Source organism: Apium graveolens, chromosome 9 (assembly GCF_009905375.1).
Source record: "Apium graveolens cultivar Ventura chromosome 9, ASM990537v1, whole genome shotgun sequence".
NCBI classification, from domain to species: Eukaryota; Viridiplantae; Streptophyta; class Magnoliopsida; order Apiales; family Apiaceae; genus Apium; species Apium graveolens.
In genome coordinates, this window is record NC_133655.1 from 19524725 (window position 1) to 19544217 (window position 19493).

The 19493-nt window shown below is 33.0% G+C and overlaps 1 protein-coding gene across 1 annotated transcript; it reads left to right on the forward strand.

The window, feature by feature from the left end:
- Positions 1-9276: 9276 nt before the first annotated feature.
- On the forward strand, positions 9277-15157 carry LOC141683870 (ribulose-phosphate 3-epimerase, cytoplasmic isoform-like). Its single transcript, XM_074488662.1, has 8 exons — positions 9277-9449; positions 12742-12746; positions 12901-12963; positions 13324-13430; positions 13536-13633; positions 13824-13916; positions 13992-14033; positions 14781-15157. The coding sequence occupies exons 1-8, from the start codon at positions 9336-9338 to the stop codon at positions 14934-14936; spliced, it is 678 nt and encodes a 225-aa protein (XP_074344763.1). The 5' UTR covers positions 9277-9335; the 3' UTR covers positions 14937-15157.
- Positions 15158-19493: the final 4336 nt, after the last annotated feature.

Genomic DNA, 19493 nt, shown 5'->3' on the forward strand with positions numbered 1-19493 from the left:
AATTTTATATTTATTTTAATATTTATATAAAACATAAGATTTGAGACTTGATTGAATAACTCATATCAATATGCTAACTTTACACTTATAATAAATATATGACTTCAACCAATTGAGCTAGAAGCTCATTTGGTTAAATTTTGATAAATTCAAGTATTGGGTTACATACTTCTTTCTTTATTTTGGGTGACTAAACCTATATAATTCAATATTTATATAGAATAAAATTATTCCAAGATTTGGTTAATTAGCTGATTACAATATAATAACTTTACACTCATGTGCAACAATGAGATTATAATATATTTTTTTTAATTTATACATTCAATAAATAACTTCTTGTTGATAATATATTATCATATTAACTTGTTGATAATATATTACCATGTAATAATAATTTATTAATTATCGAAAATCGGATAATTAACTCACATCGAGATACTAACTTTATACTCGTGTAACAACTAAGGGTATAATCAATCTGAGTCGAGTCGAAAACTATCAGGCTCGTACTCGATTAAAAATGTTTGGGTTCGAGCACGAACTCGAGTTCAATCGAACTTTAAATTTTAAACTTGAAATTCAAGTCGTAAAAAGTTCGATAGGTTCAAATTTTTTAGGGAAAATATATAATTCGAAATTAATATTTTGCGTCCTTATTTGAATAAATATGGAAAAATATTATTGGCTTGTAGAATGAACATGTGACACATATATCCAAACATTTGACTTCAATCGATTGAGCTAGAGGCTCATTTGATTATATTTTGATAACATCAAGTACCGAGTTATATATTTGTTTCTTTATATTGGATGGCTAAACCTATATAATCTAATATTGATATATAATAAAATTATTCTAAGATTGAGTAATTAGCTCACTACAATATACTAACTTTATACTCATGTACAACCACGTGATTTTAATTATTTTTTTATGTATAAAAAAGTTACAAATATTAAATAAATAACTTGTTGATATTATGTTAATATTTTAACTTATTGATAATATATTACCATTTAATAATAGTTTATTAAATATCGTGACTTGGGTAATTACCTCACTTCGAAATACCAACTTTACAACAACTAAGGGTATAATCAAGTTGAGCCGAGTCGAACACTTTCAGATCTGAACTCGATTAAAAATGTCCGGGCTCGAGCACGAGCTCGGTTTCACCCGAATCTTAAATCAAGCATGCAACTCGGGTCGTAAATAGTCTGGTAGCCTCAAGTTCGGCTCGAAAACTTGAATCAATTTCACCAAATATTGACAAAAACTCGAAATATGATAGGTTATGCTCGAATTCGATTCTAATAAATATATAAAATATTAAATATTTAGATAAAAATATATTTCTATTAAAAAATAATAACGGCTCGATAAGACTCGTGAACTTTATGAGCCGAGTAATTTGAAGTTCGAGTTCAACCGTGCAAAAAAATTACTATTTTGCCCCTATATTTTGATAAACATGACATCTAAACATTATAATATTTTTGGTATCTCCTGTTGAAAAAATCATTGAGACTTGATAGAAAACCATTATTTTTAATGGTAAAAGTGCACTATAAACTTTACATTCGCGACACAATATAAATTTAAGGATGTTCGTCATTACAGTAGTCCTTCTATCATGAACCACACAATATTGTATGAATATCTCTCAACGATATTCTTCAAATCAGGAAGATATCACAACGCTTAGATTAAATCAGATAAATCGGTAATTACCACATTAATGAAAGTTATCCCTAAAGTCTCTTAGGGATAATCCCAAATTTCACAGAACTGCGTAGCCTTGATCCAATATAAATTGTTTTGCTGACATCTTGTCAAACGGATCCGATACAACGAGACAAATCGAGACACCTCCCAAGTCCAACCTTTAACAACCCAACAAATAAAATTTAAATAAATCTGAACTCTATTAATAGAACTCCGCTAAAAACTGGTTAAACTGTACCACTTCTCAAAAATTCGATAAACTTACAATTCTTGAAATAAAATACAACTAAATTACAACCACACCAACAAACTCTAAAGAAAATCTAAGAAAATACAAAACTCCTCAAAGTCTTGGAACTCGCACTCTTTCCCTTAAACAACCCATCTAAAAGAGATAATACCTGCCAGAGGAAAATAAAGTGAACAAAGGACCAGCAATGAGCGAAAGGCTCATATACGGATATAAAACAAAGCATAACTGGACAAATATTAAAAGATGACGAGGCTAAAGTACAACCGAATGTCTGAATGAAGATCAATAGAAATAATGAATGAGACAATTATAAAATAGATGCTCAACTCACAAATCAAAGCAATTGACTTTAAACAAATTAATCTTACCACTCACGCATAATATAATTACACTAATATTATAATCGAAAGAAAATTGATAAAATGGAATCATACCCTTACACGTACTCTTACACATATTCTCACACTTATAAAATAATACACAAAATAGCTTACATACGAACATGGGAGACAATCTTACACTTACAGGATGTCCTACATTTTCAGTAATCCAAGAATATGTAGTCATCAAAACTTAAGAGGGCTTGCACAACACAAAACAAATGTTACCCAGTATCTTACATGGGCTTGCATGGCAATAAGCACGTGCTACCCAAAAGGCCAAATCATACACATACTAGTCATGGATATACGTGTCCCACAACTTTGGCGACACGCCCATACAATTTAAGTACACCACATAGGACGAGATTATTCAAAAGTCATAAATTTATACGTGCCAAGCACGAGATTATTCACTCGCGATGGATGTCTTACAAACTCCCAAGTCATACAAATAACATAAATAACTCAAAATAAATACTCAAAGATCACACACTCAAATATCTTACATCTCCAAAATCATATATAAATTTATTAAAATAACCTCAAAACAATCTAATAAAATATCACAAAAGTAAATATCACACAAAATCACTAATTACTGATAAGCTCAAATCTGATCAGTTTCAAAGAATGTCAAATTATTGCATAAAAATGAATTAAAATAAAAAAGTATGAAATACGAAAGTCGTAGAAAATTCCGAGACCTTTCCAGAATGGTAAGGCTTGTCAAAAACAAACAAGTAACGAATTCAGAAAACAAATAAATGCGGACTGCAGAACAGAATTAACCCCTGATTATAATAGTATTTTGATGTTTAAGATATCAAAATCACAGAATTTAGCAGCAGAATGTAAACATAAATTGCAGATATCGAATAGAGCTTTCCAGAATGGTATTGCTCATAATATTTGAACAAATATTCAATTTACTATGAATTTAAGAAGTTCAAACGTACAAGCACAATTTGACCCACCAGATTTCATAAACTGCAGATTTCGAGATACTTACAAGTAAAATTTTAGATAATGTAAAGAACGAAAGATGAAGATAATCAAATAAGTTTCCGATGAGTCTATAATCACAACAATCCAATATACAGAGAATTAAATATAAATTTCACAAGAATTCAGATTACTAAAATTGAAGCACAAGAATTCGATGAAGTATAACAAGATTTTGAATATAACGAAAATATCCGTACCTCGAGATCTTAGTTATCGAGAATACTAACAAAGATTTCAGAATCCCAAATCACAAGAACCCCAATTTCACAAATGCCAAATTCATAATGTGACGCCCCGGACCCCAGGATGACCTCAGAAACTCGAACCCGGGAACGCCAAACCAAACCAATCAACTCAATATATGCTTACACAACCTTAAACTTAAATAATAATATATGATTCTTACAGTATTCCAACTATTACAACCAAAGTTCACGATACAACCAAAAGTCTATTACACAAACATTTTTTATTAAGATACTACACACATTCATCGTCTACTAAGCCTTAGTTCATCACATACTTATCATTTCCTGAACATCCTTCTCCAAAGTTCTTTCCTGTGGAAGTTAGTGACATAAATGAGTGAGCTCAGAAAGCCCAGTAAGCATATATAGTAGAATTCAACTGAGGTTTATCCAAGAAATCAAAGTTCATCAAACAAATATTCGAATAAAGAGACATGAAAGATACTACAATCAACAAAAATTCATCATATAGTTCTCATAAGTTTAAAACTGAGTATTCAAACATGACATGTTCATCAATTCATCAAGTTGGGATCCCGGCCAGCTAAATAATCGGTTTAACTTTACTTCCGATTATGAAGTATCATCATCAATTCATCAATATCAATGCAAGAATACTCATTTTATATCAGTGAAGCCTTAGTCAAACTCAAATCATCATTTAAAACATCAACAGTGAATCAGTACAATATATACTTACAGTGCACCACTTAATTTATTCTCTATGAATCCCGAACTTCGAATTGATTTTACTGTCGATCTTTCTTCCTAAATACATAATTCAAAAATGCACATAAATTTTATTATTAATATAATCTATTTATTTTCTAACTGAACTAATAATTACCAAATTACTAAATAAGATAAAGAAATTAAGTTGGCGATTAAGAAAAACTAACTGAATTCCTTGGTTGAAACAACCGAAGCGGATAGTTCTATTTAAGGAAACTATACAAACTTAAATAAGGAAAGTAAGGATTCATTTTTCCTACATCCTCGATGTGGTACAATAGTAGGGAAGTTGAAAAAATATAGTTTAAGAAATTCAACCTAACACTCGTGTTTTGCTAAAAAAAACTATCACATGACTTCCTCTATTTATTCCTTTTTCACAATTACATATAATGGCACCTTTCTATTTATTCTAATATACTTCACTTCTTGTTTTCAATGTGGACAAAGATAGGTAGGGAAAAAAAATAAAAGTTAAGCAAGGAACATAATATCTAGAACATATAAGCACCCTTTTAAAACTCACACTATTAGCTTCATCAATCTTACTTCTACTTATTAAAATTTTAAGGTCAAGTTCTTCTATATATTCTCAGTCTTCTTCTCTTCTCTTACCGATGTGGGTTGTGAGATCTCCTTTTTATTATCTAAGATGCATATATTCCACATTGATTAGAGAATGAGAGCAACCTTCCTCCAATGTCTATATAAATCCAACTTAGCTTTAGTTTCTACTTAGAAAACTTAAAACTTTCTCTTGACTTCAATATAGCCAATTAAATTTGGTTTTAAAGTTTTAATATAAAGAGAAATAGATAAATTCTTATAATCAAGTAAAAATTAGATTTTTAAGGTTTAACTAGGCTTTACCAAGTTCCACATTGATGAGATATAAAAGATGTAACATCTCTTCCTTTATAAAACCCGAGGCTATGAAGCCAACACTTCAAAATAAACCAACTATGACTTGTAGCTTTGCTTTTGAATAATTCTCTTTGTCCCACATCGGGAAGGTTTTGCAAGAGATCTTCTCTCAACTCTATATAATGGGACTTACAACAAACTTAAAAATTATACTAGACTTGAAAGCTATTATAGCTTTTAGTCTACATCCACTTAGTCCCACATCGAGAAGGAGTGGAACTAACCAAGATACTTGCTCTATAAAAAGAGTTCTACTACTAATTTTATTTCCAAGGTAACATTTTCACTTTCAAGTGCAATGTTCCTTTCTACTAGGCTTTGTCTAGTAAAAGATGCGGGCTAATTTATTATAGCTTGCCTGCTTTAGTTAAAATTTTCATCTTTCTATTCCTATTCAACGCTTATCTTTTATCATCCTTTCCTCTTTCCGTCATTCCTCTTCCTCGTCCTATCACTTCGGTTCTGGATTCCTTTTAAATTTTTTTTATGGGAGCTCGACATATTCGAGCAAACCAACAATACAAGACAAAATTTAAAATATAATCAAATATTTTTATAATATGTATAATACTTGTAAAAATAATATAAGCACATAAATTTATTTTACTTAATTATAATTTCGTCGGGATATTACACATAATCCTCCAAAAATTCTTGATGTTCATCTCTATCTCCATCTATTTTCTCTTTCTCTCTTCTCTCTCCCTCTCTCCTCTCTCCTCTCTTCTCTCTTCTCCAATCAAAATAACACAAACCCTTATTTTTTTAGCAAATCATAACTCTTCTCTTCCTTCTTTCTCCCTTTTTTTTATTAAAACCCTCACTCTTTTTTAATAAAAGCCTTACTATTGTTTTTAAACTAATACTCTTAAAATAATATTATGATTATAAATATAAAAAAAAAATTACACAAACTAATTTAATTATAACACATTGACATTAATAAATAATTAAATCAAATAATCTAACTAAAAATAATTATAAAATATCGGGATGTTACACAACCTATCTTTTTCAATAACCTTAATCTCACAATTATACCTAAATTGCTCTATTATTCCAGCAACCCTCTGATTTCATGTTGTTACAAAATTCCTCCAACAACATTTGGCGCTAAAATGAGGGGTATTAATTATTCGTGGAGGACGGATAATTCAAACAAATATTTTGGGTTTTGAGGTTCTACAGGTACGGCAAACAACGATGTGGGGAGTCATCGACCAAAAAGGAAAAAATAGTAAAAACAGAGGCGCTGGTTTTAATTCGGACCAAAACTCACCGGAGTCAACAAGGTCGATGCTTAAACAAAACATTATTACGTACACGGGCAAAGAAAAAATGAGATAAAATCTTATGGTAGTGGGACCCAATAGCAAGAAATTGTTGATAAATAAAGGAATTGCTCATGTTATATACCACCGGAAGAAAAAAGAAAAAATGGTAAAAAGAAGGCTAGCAGCCGAGCAGGAGCACAAAAGCACAACAACGTGCAACAAAAATGGCATCTCACATAACAAACCTTGCAATTGGCTGTTAATTAACGAATTTTCCAAACTGCGGAGAAATAGAGATTAGTTTTCTATACTTATTTTATTTTTCGTGCAAATTACACATATAAATATTTTGCCATATACATGAAATTGTGTTTTTAGATTTTTTAGAAGAAACATATTTAGTGATAAAATCCGCGTGATTCACATATTTTTATGATTGTAAAATTACTCCTGAGACCCGACTTATAGGAGACACATATATTTTGGGGAAATATTCTACGAATTATATATTTTGAGAGAATTATGAATTTTTAGATGATCGTACGAGTTGTATCTTTCTGAAATATAAAATATTTATGCTAGTTGCATAATTTTGGGAAAATGTTTAATAAAGAGCATTAGTTTCGGGAAAATAAATATCGCGATAATTTTAAATTGGCATATTTATTATGTTTGAATTGCGTTTAAAATATTTTGCATATACTGTCGCGATAATACATATACATCGAAAAATATTTTCAAACTTGTGAATGAGAATTGCTATGTTGGGTAGCTGAGACAACCACTTGGAACGATATACACTACCGATTATGAACTTGTATTATTGACACCTTACGCCTATATAGGCAGAAAGATTACAAACGGAAAGATTGAAGGTACGAGCTCACCTTATGGAAAGAGATTCAAGGTGTGAGCTCACCTTGTCTTAAGTACAGAAAGAGATTGAAGGTCAGGAGTTCCACCTTATCTTTTGCTGAAGGCATGTTTGTTGATCTTATTAATCTCATATAACACTAGCAGTTCATCTCAATAATACAATTTTACAATCGACTGTTATATCTATCTTGAAGTGTGTACGCCAAGGTCCAACTTAACATCATTGTTCGCAATGAATTTATAAATTTGTGCTCGCACAACCACAAATAAGGGAAATATGTATCTTTTTCGGATCTTGCATGGTCTCGCACGTGCATTTTCATAATTGTTTTGAGCACGAAGGTGCTTTATGTTATGTACTAAACTCTGATTTTCAGTTCTTTCAGCGATCGAAGAATGCTTAATTCTCCACTGCAGCAAGCTACACTGAAGAACTGGGGGTAGTTGTTATGCCACGTTTTGGCATGACAAATACTTTTTAACAATTCTATAATTTGTTAATTATTAATTATGATTAATAATTAATTACTTAAGGCCCAAGTTATCATCTATAACGGAAAATATCTCTGAACGATATTCTTCAAATCAGGAAGATATCACAACGCTCAGATTAAATCAGATAAATCGATAATTATCACATTAACGAAACTTATCCCTAAAATCTCTAAGGGATAAGCCTAAATTTCACAGAACTGCATAGGCTTGATCCAATATAAATTGGTATGCATGCATCTTGGCAAAGGGATTCGATACAACAAGACAAATCGAGATACCTCCCAAGTCCAACCTCTCTTTTTCATAAACCCTAATCTCATAATTATACCTAAATCGCTCTATTATTCCAGCAACCCTCCGATTTCGTGTTGTTACGAAATTCCTCCAGCAACAATATTAAATAATCAAATTCCCATCGTGAATGTCCAAATTCCTATCACGAATGTTCAGAAACCAAACGAGCACTCATCTAAGTATTATAAAACTGAACCGAATTTTTATGCATTTAAAAGGTTCGTCATTATTAAGAAACAGAAGACAATCAAAATGAGCTAAATTTATTAAATTTAGTATTTAATGTATGCTTACCTTACAAAAAACAACTTTTTAAAATCTTTCATTCACAAAAATTATTTAGAAAAGAAACTAACTTGCTCCCGAGTTTTTAAAAGAGAAGTAAGTCAGTGATTATGAGATAAAATACTTTCATTTCATTATAAATTTAAATTAAAAATATGTCAAATTTATATTTATCATCTTATAAAGAATTTTAAAATTCGGGAATATAACTATGTACGAAAGTAAAACCACTTTATTTACATATAATTTTTTTAATTCATTTTTAAAGGGGTGAAAACCCAAAATACCCATTAGGGAGAAATTCCCAAAATGTCAATTGATAGCGCCCAAAATACCCCTGAATAAACATGTAAGGAATGCGGTACCACCATTTCAAATTTTTACAAAAAATACGCATGTTAAATATGCGCATTTACTTTTTGTATTTTAATGAACATGCATATTTTTCTTAAATCAAAAAGAGAATACCCATTCACTAAAATACAAAAGGTGAAAGCGCATGTTTAACATGCGTATTTTCTGTAAAAATTTGAAATGACATTTCTTACATGTTTATTCAGGAGTATTTTGGGCGCTGTCAATTAATATTTTGGGTCATTTTAGATATTTTGGTTTTTCATCCCTTTAAAAATGAATAAAAATAATTATATTATATATAAATAAAATGGTTTTACTTTCATAAGTACGGAAATAAAATTATTTGGGTATTCTTTATTTTTAAAACTCGGGATCGACGGATAAACATACGAAAGTTTCGAAAGTGGGAGAAGAAAAATGAAAATAGCTCCATATAAAGGAGGGAACTGTGAACACATTGACCCAAACTAACAAGAAAAAATGGTAGCAGCCAAAATAGCACCCTCAATGCTGTCCTCTGACTTCTCCAACTTAGCTTCTGAGGCTCATCGGATGCTGTCTTTCGGTGCTGATTGGCTTCACATGGACATCATGGTTAGTTTATCTCTTTACTATTTTTACAAACACCCCATGTATCTATAATTCTCTAATTCCACTTTCCTTGTCTTCAACTCGATTTGTTTAATTGTTTTGTTTGATTTAATGTTAGTGATCATTCAATTATTTAGCTATCAAGTAATTTCAGCTTTTTAGAATTAACTGTTGTTGTAAGTCGAATCTTGATGATTAATTATTAATTCCATTATGTTTAAATTTGTGCCCTAGTCAAATTTCAAGATTTCTGTGTTTTTTGTAAAATGGTAATAATTGGGGTGGGTAATCAAGCCAAACCCTTCAGGAAAGGTGGATATTTATTTCCATGGATTGTTGTTTCGTTGTCATCCCTCGTTTTTACCCGTCTAAAATTCGCAGATCAACTTGTTGCTAAAATTTTACAAGGAACAATATGCCTACACTACTTAATGAAACTACAATAAACCGTGTAATGTCCTAAAAGGAAAGAAGTTCTTCAATACTAAATAATCATTTTTGATCTCATTTCTTATCTAGACCTTATTTCGAGTATTTACCTCGAAGATTGCTGCTCCCGCATATTAAAATGCCTCCTCATACTTCAAAATAACCACTTTTTTTCTAGCAGCCAATATACTCCCAATAGTTAATATGCATTAAAAGGGAGGATGAAAGAGGATATTATTTTTTTTCGTTTTTTAATTTATGTGGTACCTATCTATATGTATTGTATAAATACCTTGTAGTTGCTGGATCCAATTATAAGTTTGATTCACTTATATAACATGTTATTGTTTGTAATGTTGTTAGTGATGTTACTTTATATCGTCAACGTCACTTGCAAGGATTCGACATTTACAATATTGCCTCTTGTTTACGGGTATGGAACAGAGTGTAATATTATTCTATTTCACCTTGTTCTGGAAGTTAAAATTTAGTGTTCATTGAGCTGTCTATACCTCTGTTTCGTACATTATATGACAAGGTTTTTAAGGCTTGGGAAATGCTGAATAATGGCCTTTTGTTGTATGTTCCGTACTTACGGTTCAGAAGGAAGATAGTATTACATTCATGCAGAACAGAAATGTATGTGTTATGCCCAAAAATCGGTATAAACAATATTCAGATTAAGATTAATAAAATGAGCAGAATCAAGGAGAAGCGCCTGAAATCTAGGAAAAAGATAAGATTGACTTTCCATAAATAGAAGACGTGCCCAAAGATTGCGCCCCATTGACTGAGTAGCTGATTAACAGGTGTGATTATCATGTATTAAAGGCGCGCCCTCAAACATGGTAGAGGAGGCGCGCCCAATTATCGAAAAGGAGGAGAGAAATTTCTTAATTGAAACTTATTCTGTGGTGAGCCTTAAGGCGCGCCTTGGGCAAGTAAGGCTCCTTGGACGGATTGCTTGGACATGATTGCTTTGACAGACCTACGCTTTGGCCTGGACAGAATTAGAGCGAGCCCCAACGATGAATAATTTAGGGCGCACCCTATGATGTAGAATGATATAGGAAGAGATCAACGACTGATGACACAGGGCGGCGCCAACATACAGGAATGTAAGGGCGCGCCCTTAACTTCTACTTGACATATAAATGCAACTTTAATATGCTACTTGGATGGATTCTCTGGAAGATTCAAGGAAGATGGAGAATGTTATTACTAACCTATTTGATGCAGGTACTCTTTCGAGGAACTCCTTCCTGTAGCATATCTACAGGAAAGGCGGTGTCCGTGGTCAGAGACCTTCAGGGGTATGCTTGGACTGAAGGCCTCCTCATGTAGTCAGTGGGTGTCCTCATTGGGGATGTGGGGTGAAATCTGGTGTGTGCTTTGGGAGCTCTGTCTCTGTAGTCAACGGGTGTTCTCGTTGGGAGACTTTGGAGTTTCTTGCACTTTGCACCCAAAAGCTTGGGATCACTTGTCCTGTAATCTGGTAGGGGCTCCTTATCGGGGGATAAGGATGCGTCCAACATTTGGAGTGAACCACGGCTATACTTGCGTCCACGGACTAGAGAAACAGCTGGTAGCGGAAGGTTATCCTTGGCCAGGGAGATGCCTCATCCGTGAAGTCTCGAAGCCGCGGACGAGCCTTGGGCCTTTGTGGTTGGGCCTCATCGGCGGACATTCCTAAAGCTAGTAGAAGACGGTTTCCAGTGGGTTTCCCATTGGGCCTCGGCATAAGAAATCTAAGCCCATTATGTTTCTTGTTCCCCAAGAACTACGTGGGCTTGATCCCTTATAAATAGGGGTACGTAGGCACATTGTAAGGGGTGAGAAGCGAGAGCGCAAAGGAGCCACCACTAACCCTAAGCAATCTCAGCGCCCAATAATCACCACCACCAAACACTGTTCATCTTTTCCGACGACTACTGTTCATCGGGTCCACCAGTTACTGTTCACGTTTCAACGAAGAACCGCCATCACAGATCTTGTTTCCGGCTACTAACCTCGAGTTTTGTTGTTCCCAAATTACTCCGTCAACAGTATGCTTACTTATATATATTTGTATATATATTCTACATAGACTCAGAAGAAAGAGAAGCTTTAATATATAATGAATGACTTGCATACAAATGAGGGTGTCTTCTTATTTAAAGACCTCTAAATCATTACAGAACACTGTATCTAATATTGTCCCATCTGTCATAACTAACTAGTATAACTAACTTGGAAAAGCTATTTGTGTTCAAGTTATTGTTCCACATTCTGTAAAAGAAGCCTTTATATCATCAAATAGTAACCGATCTAAGATTTAGGAATCTATTTTAATAGTTGTATTCCCCAGTCTTTTGTGGAGGAAAGGGACAGAATAGTAGAAAATATTCGGCCCTATCTCTAAAATCTTTCTTCTAGGAGTGGGATGATCTCGAAGAAGTTGGAGAAACATGCTTATAATTTTTTTGTATTTTCACATGGCGCTTTGTTACCCGATGAGTTTTTCTCATTGCTTGCAACTCCATACTTTTCCTTCTATGTTTAAAACTGCTTGTTTTTTTGTTGTATTCAAATACAAATAACCACAATTAAAGAACTCGGAAACATGCAGAAGATATTTTTTGAACTTCTATCCTTTCTTTTTTTTACAACTTCTTTACCCTTATTTTCTCTTCTCTTCATGTGAAACCCAGAAACACACTGTAAATTTCTCGTATTAAAGAATCCTATTACGTTGAATTGTGGTTGTATGCTATGGGCAGCTGTTTACTGATGATGGGTTTTTGCATTAGGTTACCATCAATTGCACATATAGTAGATATTTTCGTTGTGCCTATAAGCTTCCTGATTACATCTTTTAATTTTGCAGGATGGGTAGGTTTCTCAAATTGCTAAGATTTTCATCTTCTTTGTGTGCTGACTGAATTTGACTGGAGTGAAACTCAACAGATGTTAACACCATTTTCTATCATTAGAAACCATGAAACTGCAATTTGTTTTAGTAACGTTCTTTTGCAATTTGTTGCAGGCACTTTGTCCCAAACCTTACTATTGGTGCTCCAGTCATTGAAAGTCTGCGCAAGCACACCAAGTAATGTGCCTTCATACATCTATATATAGTTAATCACCATTTACTTAATATATTTAACGAATGAGAAGAAAAAAGTTATCATGCAATTACTCGAAAAAGAAAATATTTAATTTGGTCCAACTAGGTTGGTAATTTCCAATTATGTTTTTTTTTTACATACTCATTTTATCTTTCGGTATTCTTTTATAGAACTTCGTTTTTGTAGTCGGGTTAAGAAAGGATCTTTTGATCTCGATCTAATACAACAATGTATGCATCAAAAGGGTTGATTACAATTTCTTTTTGTTCTATAGTTAATCAAACGCGTGACTGATTAAATGTAATTTAATTGAAATTTAATCAAGTAATCTTCTATTACAGGGCATACTTGGATTGCCATCTTATGGTCACAAATCCTCTTGATTATGTTGAACCATTCGCAAAAGCTGGGGCTTCAGGGTTTACGTTCCATATTGAGGCATCCAAAGGTGGACCATATTGTTGTAGTGGATTGTTCTTACTGATTTTAATTAGCTATGCACACTCTGAGATTTCTTAACTTTATTGGTTAAGTGTCCTATGGCTTTCTTCAGATAACTGGAAAGAACTTGTTCAAAAAATTAAGGCAAAGGGCATGACACCAGGGGTATCGTTAAAACCTGGGACACCAGTTGAAGAACTGTATCCATTGGTATGCATGTTTGGGTTCTTGGACCCTAATACCTTTTATTGTGTAAAGAATTAATGCTTCAAGTTTGGAAAGAAAAAATTTGAATCGATCTTATAGCATTATTTATAAATGAAATAGACAAATCCTTGTAATGATGGTATAGTTCTTCATTCTTTTTTTTTGCTAAATAAGTTCTTCATTTTTGTTGCAGCTTGATGATGAAATTCCTGTGGAGCTGGTTCTTGTGATGACTGTGGAACCTGGATTTGGTGGGCAGAAGTTTATGCCTGAAATGATGGATAAGGTGCAATGTTATAACCATATTTTAAACTTAACATGCTATGATCCTTGGTTTATGAGAATTTATTTTGACTTTCAGGTACGTACTTTGAGACAAAAGTACCCAACACTTGACATAGAGGTTAGTACATCTCAAATATTTATAGAACTTTTCCTGCCAATATCAAATATATATATGTATATATATATTTTGTTTCCATTGAAGTTCTTGGCTCCTAAATATATTTTAGTTTTTTTAATATATGATTGCCTGAATAAAATCTAGGTACTGCAAAGCTTTTCCGGAAATTTATTGGTCTCTGTGTCATTGGGGAAATTTTGAACATTAACAACAGTGATATAGTACAATGTAACTTACCAAGATACCCATCGGTAGGAAATATTAATTTACCGACCTGCATTTTTTTGAAATCACTAACAGTAAAAGAGTTCTTGACAACAAATAATTGTTACCACTAGTAGTCATCACTCAGGAGTTAGGAATTGTATATTTATGTGTTATTCTCTATTTCTGTATCTTACTTGTTAGCAATGCTTAGTCCTTACTAGTAGTCATCGACTCATTGGAATGGAAGAAATGACAAATGCATCATTGCAACTTGACCTAATACACAATGAAACGTTGATAGGAACACATCAACCTTTGAAAAGGAAAATCTTGTACTATAATAAGATTTTTACATTTAGATAGCACAATGGATACAACATTGTTCACTGTAGTAGAAAGAATAAACAGTATTAATTACCTAAGCGCAGACATTTCATTTGGCTTTGTCAGAGTTATTAGTAAAAGAAATCGTGAAACCCTATGTCTATGTATTTTTGGTGGGTAAAAGAAATTCTGAAACACTATGTCTACGTTTTTTAGGTGGACGGTGGTTTAGGACCTTCAACTATTGATATTGCCGCTGCAGCTGGAGCAAACTGCATTGTTGCAGGAAGTTCAGTTTTTGGAGCTCCTGAGCCTGCCCAAGTCATATCAGTTCTAAGAAAGAGTGTGTATGAAGCCCAGATAACTAATTAATATGGCACAGGCCCCAAAAAAAAAGCAAATGAATTGTGAGGATGGAGGAATGCATGTGTTGTTTGTACTTTATAGAATAAAGATGAATATGAATTTTTAAATTCACGAAGTTATTATAGGATGCATCATGCCATGTCAGTTTGTGCAGTATGTATGTGTCAGACCCCTCTCTCTATGAGCAGTAACTTTGGGTATGTATTTTTAGCTTGTGTTTTTGTGCATGTGGTTATATTCGATGAAGCACGGCAGAAGCTTACAATTTTCCCATTATACTTCTTATTTTTCTTTTTGTGCAAAAGCATGGTAGTTCAGAATTTGGACGCATATAATTTATTGTTTGTTTTGAATTGGAAATGAATGTGTATGATAGTAATGTACATAGAAAATAAGTCTCTTTATTTGTATGCAGAGATGAGATAACTTCCAGAGAATGAAAATAAAACTAATGTTTTGGACTTTGTTCATCAATGATCACCCGTGTATAAAGATGTTTATTATTATATTAGTTCTTATTTAAAACGAAGTACTAAAGTACTTATTAGGCCTCAGAGAGAATATTTTGCAGTCTACACTGTAGGTCAAAAGTACTTGCATTCGTGAGAACCTACTAATATACTCACTGAACTCAAGAACATGAGCAAGATGTCAAAATACTGTACTTTAATCATGTTTTGCTCCTTTTTCATAGTAAGCTCAACTGCAGGAGACATCCTTTCTACAAATCAGATCATTTAAAGTGTTGACACCATTGTTTCAGGTGGTTATGTGTTTGGGTTTCTTTAGTTTAGGCAATTCAAAAAATCACTACTTGAGCATACGATACCGAAAGGTAAGAAGGACAATCGTTTGGGTTGCCAATCGAGATGCACCCTTTACTGATTCATCTGGCTCGCTAATGTCAAGTAGCAAGGGGATCGTCTAAGTGGATGTGTTTAGGCAATAATTGATTTAGCTGAAATGATGACAAAAAAGCTGCTGTGGTTCTGACAGAGCGAACCCAAACTCATTTAGAGCAAGTGCAGTGGACAAACCCAAGTCCACCGCTAGGGGTACACAAACCGATCCGAACCGATCTTATTTCGGCCGATCCAAACCGATTTTTTTCAACTCGATATATATTTGGGTTGAAAAAATGTCAACCCGATTTAATTGGTTTGGATATGAGTTTCGATATTTTTAAACCGATCCAATTCAACCCGATTAAAAATATACTTACATGTTAATTTATTAATTTTATAACTGTGAATGTGAATATGTTCGGGCCCAATAGATAAGCACATTTATCTGTATCTTATAACATCAATCCTCAATATTTAAAGAATATGCCATTGTTTTCGTTTATCGAGTTCAATGTTTAAAGAATGTTTAAATGCTAAGTATTGGATTATCACTTTCTTTTGGATGTTTAAGTCATATCTCACGTGAATTATTGTAATATTTTATTGAACTATTTTCAAGTGTTTTAGACTTTGAGACTTTCTGCTTTATTTTATAATTATTAATATTAGTTTTGAATATTTACTAAACCGATCCAAACCGAAGTATTACAAATTGGGTTGGGTTATAAATTTAAATGGTTCTGTTTGGGTTGAAATTTTGAAAACCTGAATCAATTGGGTCGTGTTGATAAATTCTCTCAACCCGTCCAACTCAATCTGTGTACACCACTGCCATTTCCTCCTTTTTGAAGCCAAGTAAGCAAAACATGGGTCTGGTAAGTTAAGTGGCCAACTAGCTCCAATGCAAAGCCCAAGTCCAACTTTTAGTAGGTCTTATTTAATTATTATTTAATCAGTTTTATATAATTTTTAATTTGTAATATAATTAAGATATATATTAATTTAAATGATAAGATTAATTAATTAATTAATTAACTAATTATTAATTAATTTTCAGAAAGCTTCCTCATAACACGCTCCATATCGATGCGTCCCTTCATTTATTCGTTGCCACCTTTTATTGATAGCTATTACCCCTCTTTTGATAAGACCGGGATTACTTTCTTCACAATAATTACGAATTTGATCCCAAAATACTTCACCTTTTTGATCCGCCCAAATCAAGGGATCAATCGACACATTCAATCATGCACTAATTAAGAGTTTATCTTCAATCCAAGTCCACTGGGTTGCACCTCCTTGTGGGTCATCCAATTTATTGACATCATCGTTTAGATCAATAATATTCGTAGTATCAAAAAAAGAATTTTGTGAGTGTGGAGAATTTTGATTATTGGTAGGGGTTTGTTGATTTCCTAAATTTGGATGTGAAAAATTTGAACCGTATGGAAATTATAAATTTTGAGCATAGGGGTAAAATGGATTAGGAAATGGGAATTGGGAATTTAGCATTTGAGGATTATAACACGGATTTTGTGGGTTGGAAAATTGAGAATTATCGATATTTGTATTTTGGGCAAACGGAAAATAAGGATTCAGAAATGGATACGGAAATTGGTTGTTCGAAGATTGAGAATTCGGGTTTGTGTTTTGAGGACTTGAAGATGGATATTGATGGAGATTCATTTTTATCTAGAAATAATTTTTTAGGAAAATAAAATGAGAAGTGTGAAAATTTTATGTGTGAAAATTTTATATTTATAGGAGAAAATCTGAACAATTAATATCTAACGTTCACTGCCTTTTTTTCAGAACGGTAACATAACCGTTGGTTGAAGTAAATGATTTGTAAAAAATTAATAACAATAACAAAAAGCTGCTGAAAATTGGAAGAGTGGGTGGAGTCTCTAACTTGGGCCTTCCCAAGTTTTTCTTTCCTCTACAGCGTGTGTAGTTGCCCAACTTGTCTCTCTCTCCTCCACCTGGCGAGTTGGGCAGCACGGTGCACTTGCTCTTAGAAGCTACTAAAGGTATAATAACTCCGAGCACATGTAAGAGGCACATAATTCCGCTTTAGTGCTATTGTGAGCCTGCACATGAGAGGTTCAACTGATCAGATTGGAAGCTCATGGGAAAATACAAACTCCCACTAAACCAAAGTATCACATAAGGTAACACCCATATGAGCAATATACTCGTGAAAGACCTTAGGTGTTAATGCCTTAGTGAGCGGATCCGAAATCATGGAGTTAGTGCCAATGAATTCTACCGAAATCTGTCAACTCTGAATCTTTTCTTTGATAACTAGGAACTTAATATCTGTATGTTTTGCATCTGTAGTGTTCCTATTGTTGTTTGAATACTCCATTGCTGATTTATTATCATAAAATATCTTTAATTGTCTTTCAACACCATCTAGGATACGCAAACCAGTGATAAAGTTTCGCAGCCATAAAGCTTGATTGGATGCCACAAAATGTAACACCCCCAAATCTGGGGTCAAAGGATTTGGTCGTCACTATAAAACCTCAATCCAAATTAACCTGTTAAATCAAAATGCAAATGCCAACGGAAGATATTTAGCATCTATGACCCCAAACTAATCCAAGATCTTTTAAGGTTACAGTTCTAGAAACAAGAATTCCAAATTCCATCATTAATTTTCATTTCCTTTTAAAACTCTTTTCAACAAATTCCAATTCAATACTAACCCGCTAGTATAACTTCGAAAAGAAGTATACAATGCCCAATTATAAAATAACATTATTATAATATAATATAATATAAACGCCTTTACACAATAAAACTTACACAAGTCCGCAACCTGGACCAACCACCTTCCAAGAGCTTCTTCTTTGCTTGTTATTCCCAAGGAACTAACAATGAGATTTACAGAAGGGGGTTGAATGTAAATCTCAAAACTTTTTAAAGTTTTGAGCAGTTTCAAAGGCTAGGTGTATAATGAACAGATGTGTGTGAATTGCTTTAAGCAAGTGCAAACAGATGTATATTCAAAACACAAATGTAAAGGACACAGAAGCTTTTAAAAATTTTCTGGTGGATTTGTTGTTCCACCAGAGATGTGTATTTCAAAAAATCTGTGATACAAAGAATTGTTCACAGCTGCTTCCTAGTACAAACTAGATGTTTTTCTCTCTGAATTTTTCTAAACAGCTCTTGAAAATTCACAACTAATTACTAGCTGCAACTTGGTTTATATATCACCAAGTTTTACAAGTGAAGACAATGATAAAATACAATTATAAAATAGTCTTTCACATGTTTCTTCTTCATTTCTCTGTCCAATGCAATCTAAGATAATATGTGAATCTTTGAATACTTCCTTGTTTGCACCAGAATGGAAATGCTGTTTTTTCTTGATTCCTCCAAGAGGCTACCACATTCCAATTGTCCCTGTCAACCCATGTGCCTCTATCAGCTTATGAATTATCACTATTAACTACTATGGAACTGAGCATCCATTGAAGCTTTCATCTGTTGGTGGCTTTATCCGTTGATGCTTTAGCAGTTGAAGCTTTATCCGTTGATGCACTCATCCGTTGATGGATGTTATCTGTTGAAGCTTTAGAGACATCCGTTGAGGCTTTGTTTTTCATCCGTTGAAGGCCTTTAATTTACCAGTTGATACTACTTCATTTATACAAAATTACAAGGCATGAAATATTTACAATTAGCCCTCCTATTTGCATATCCACTA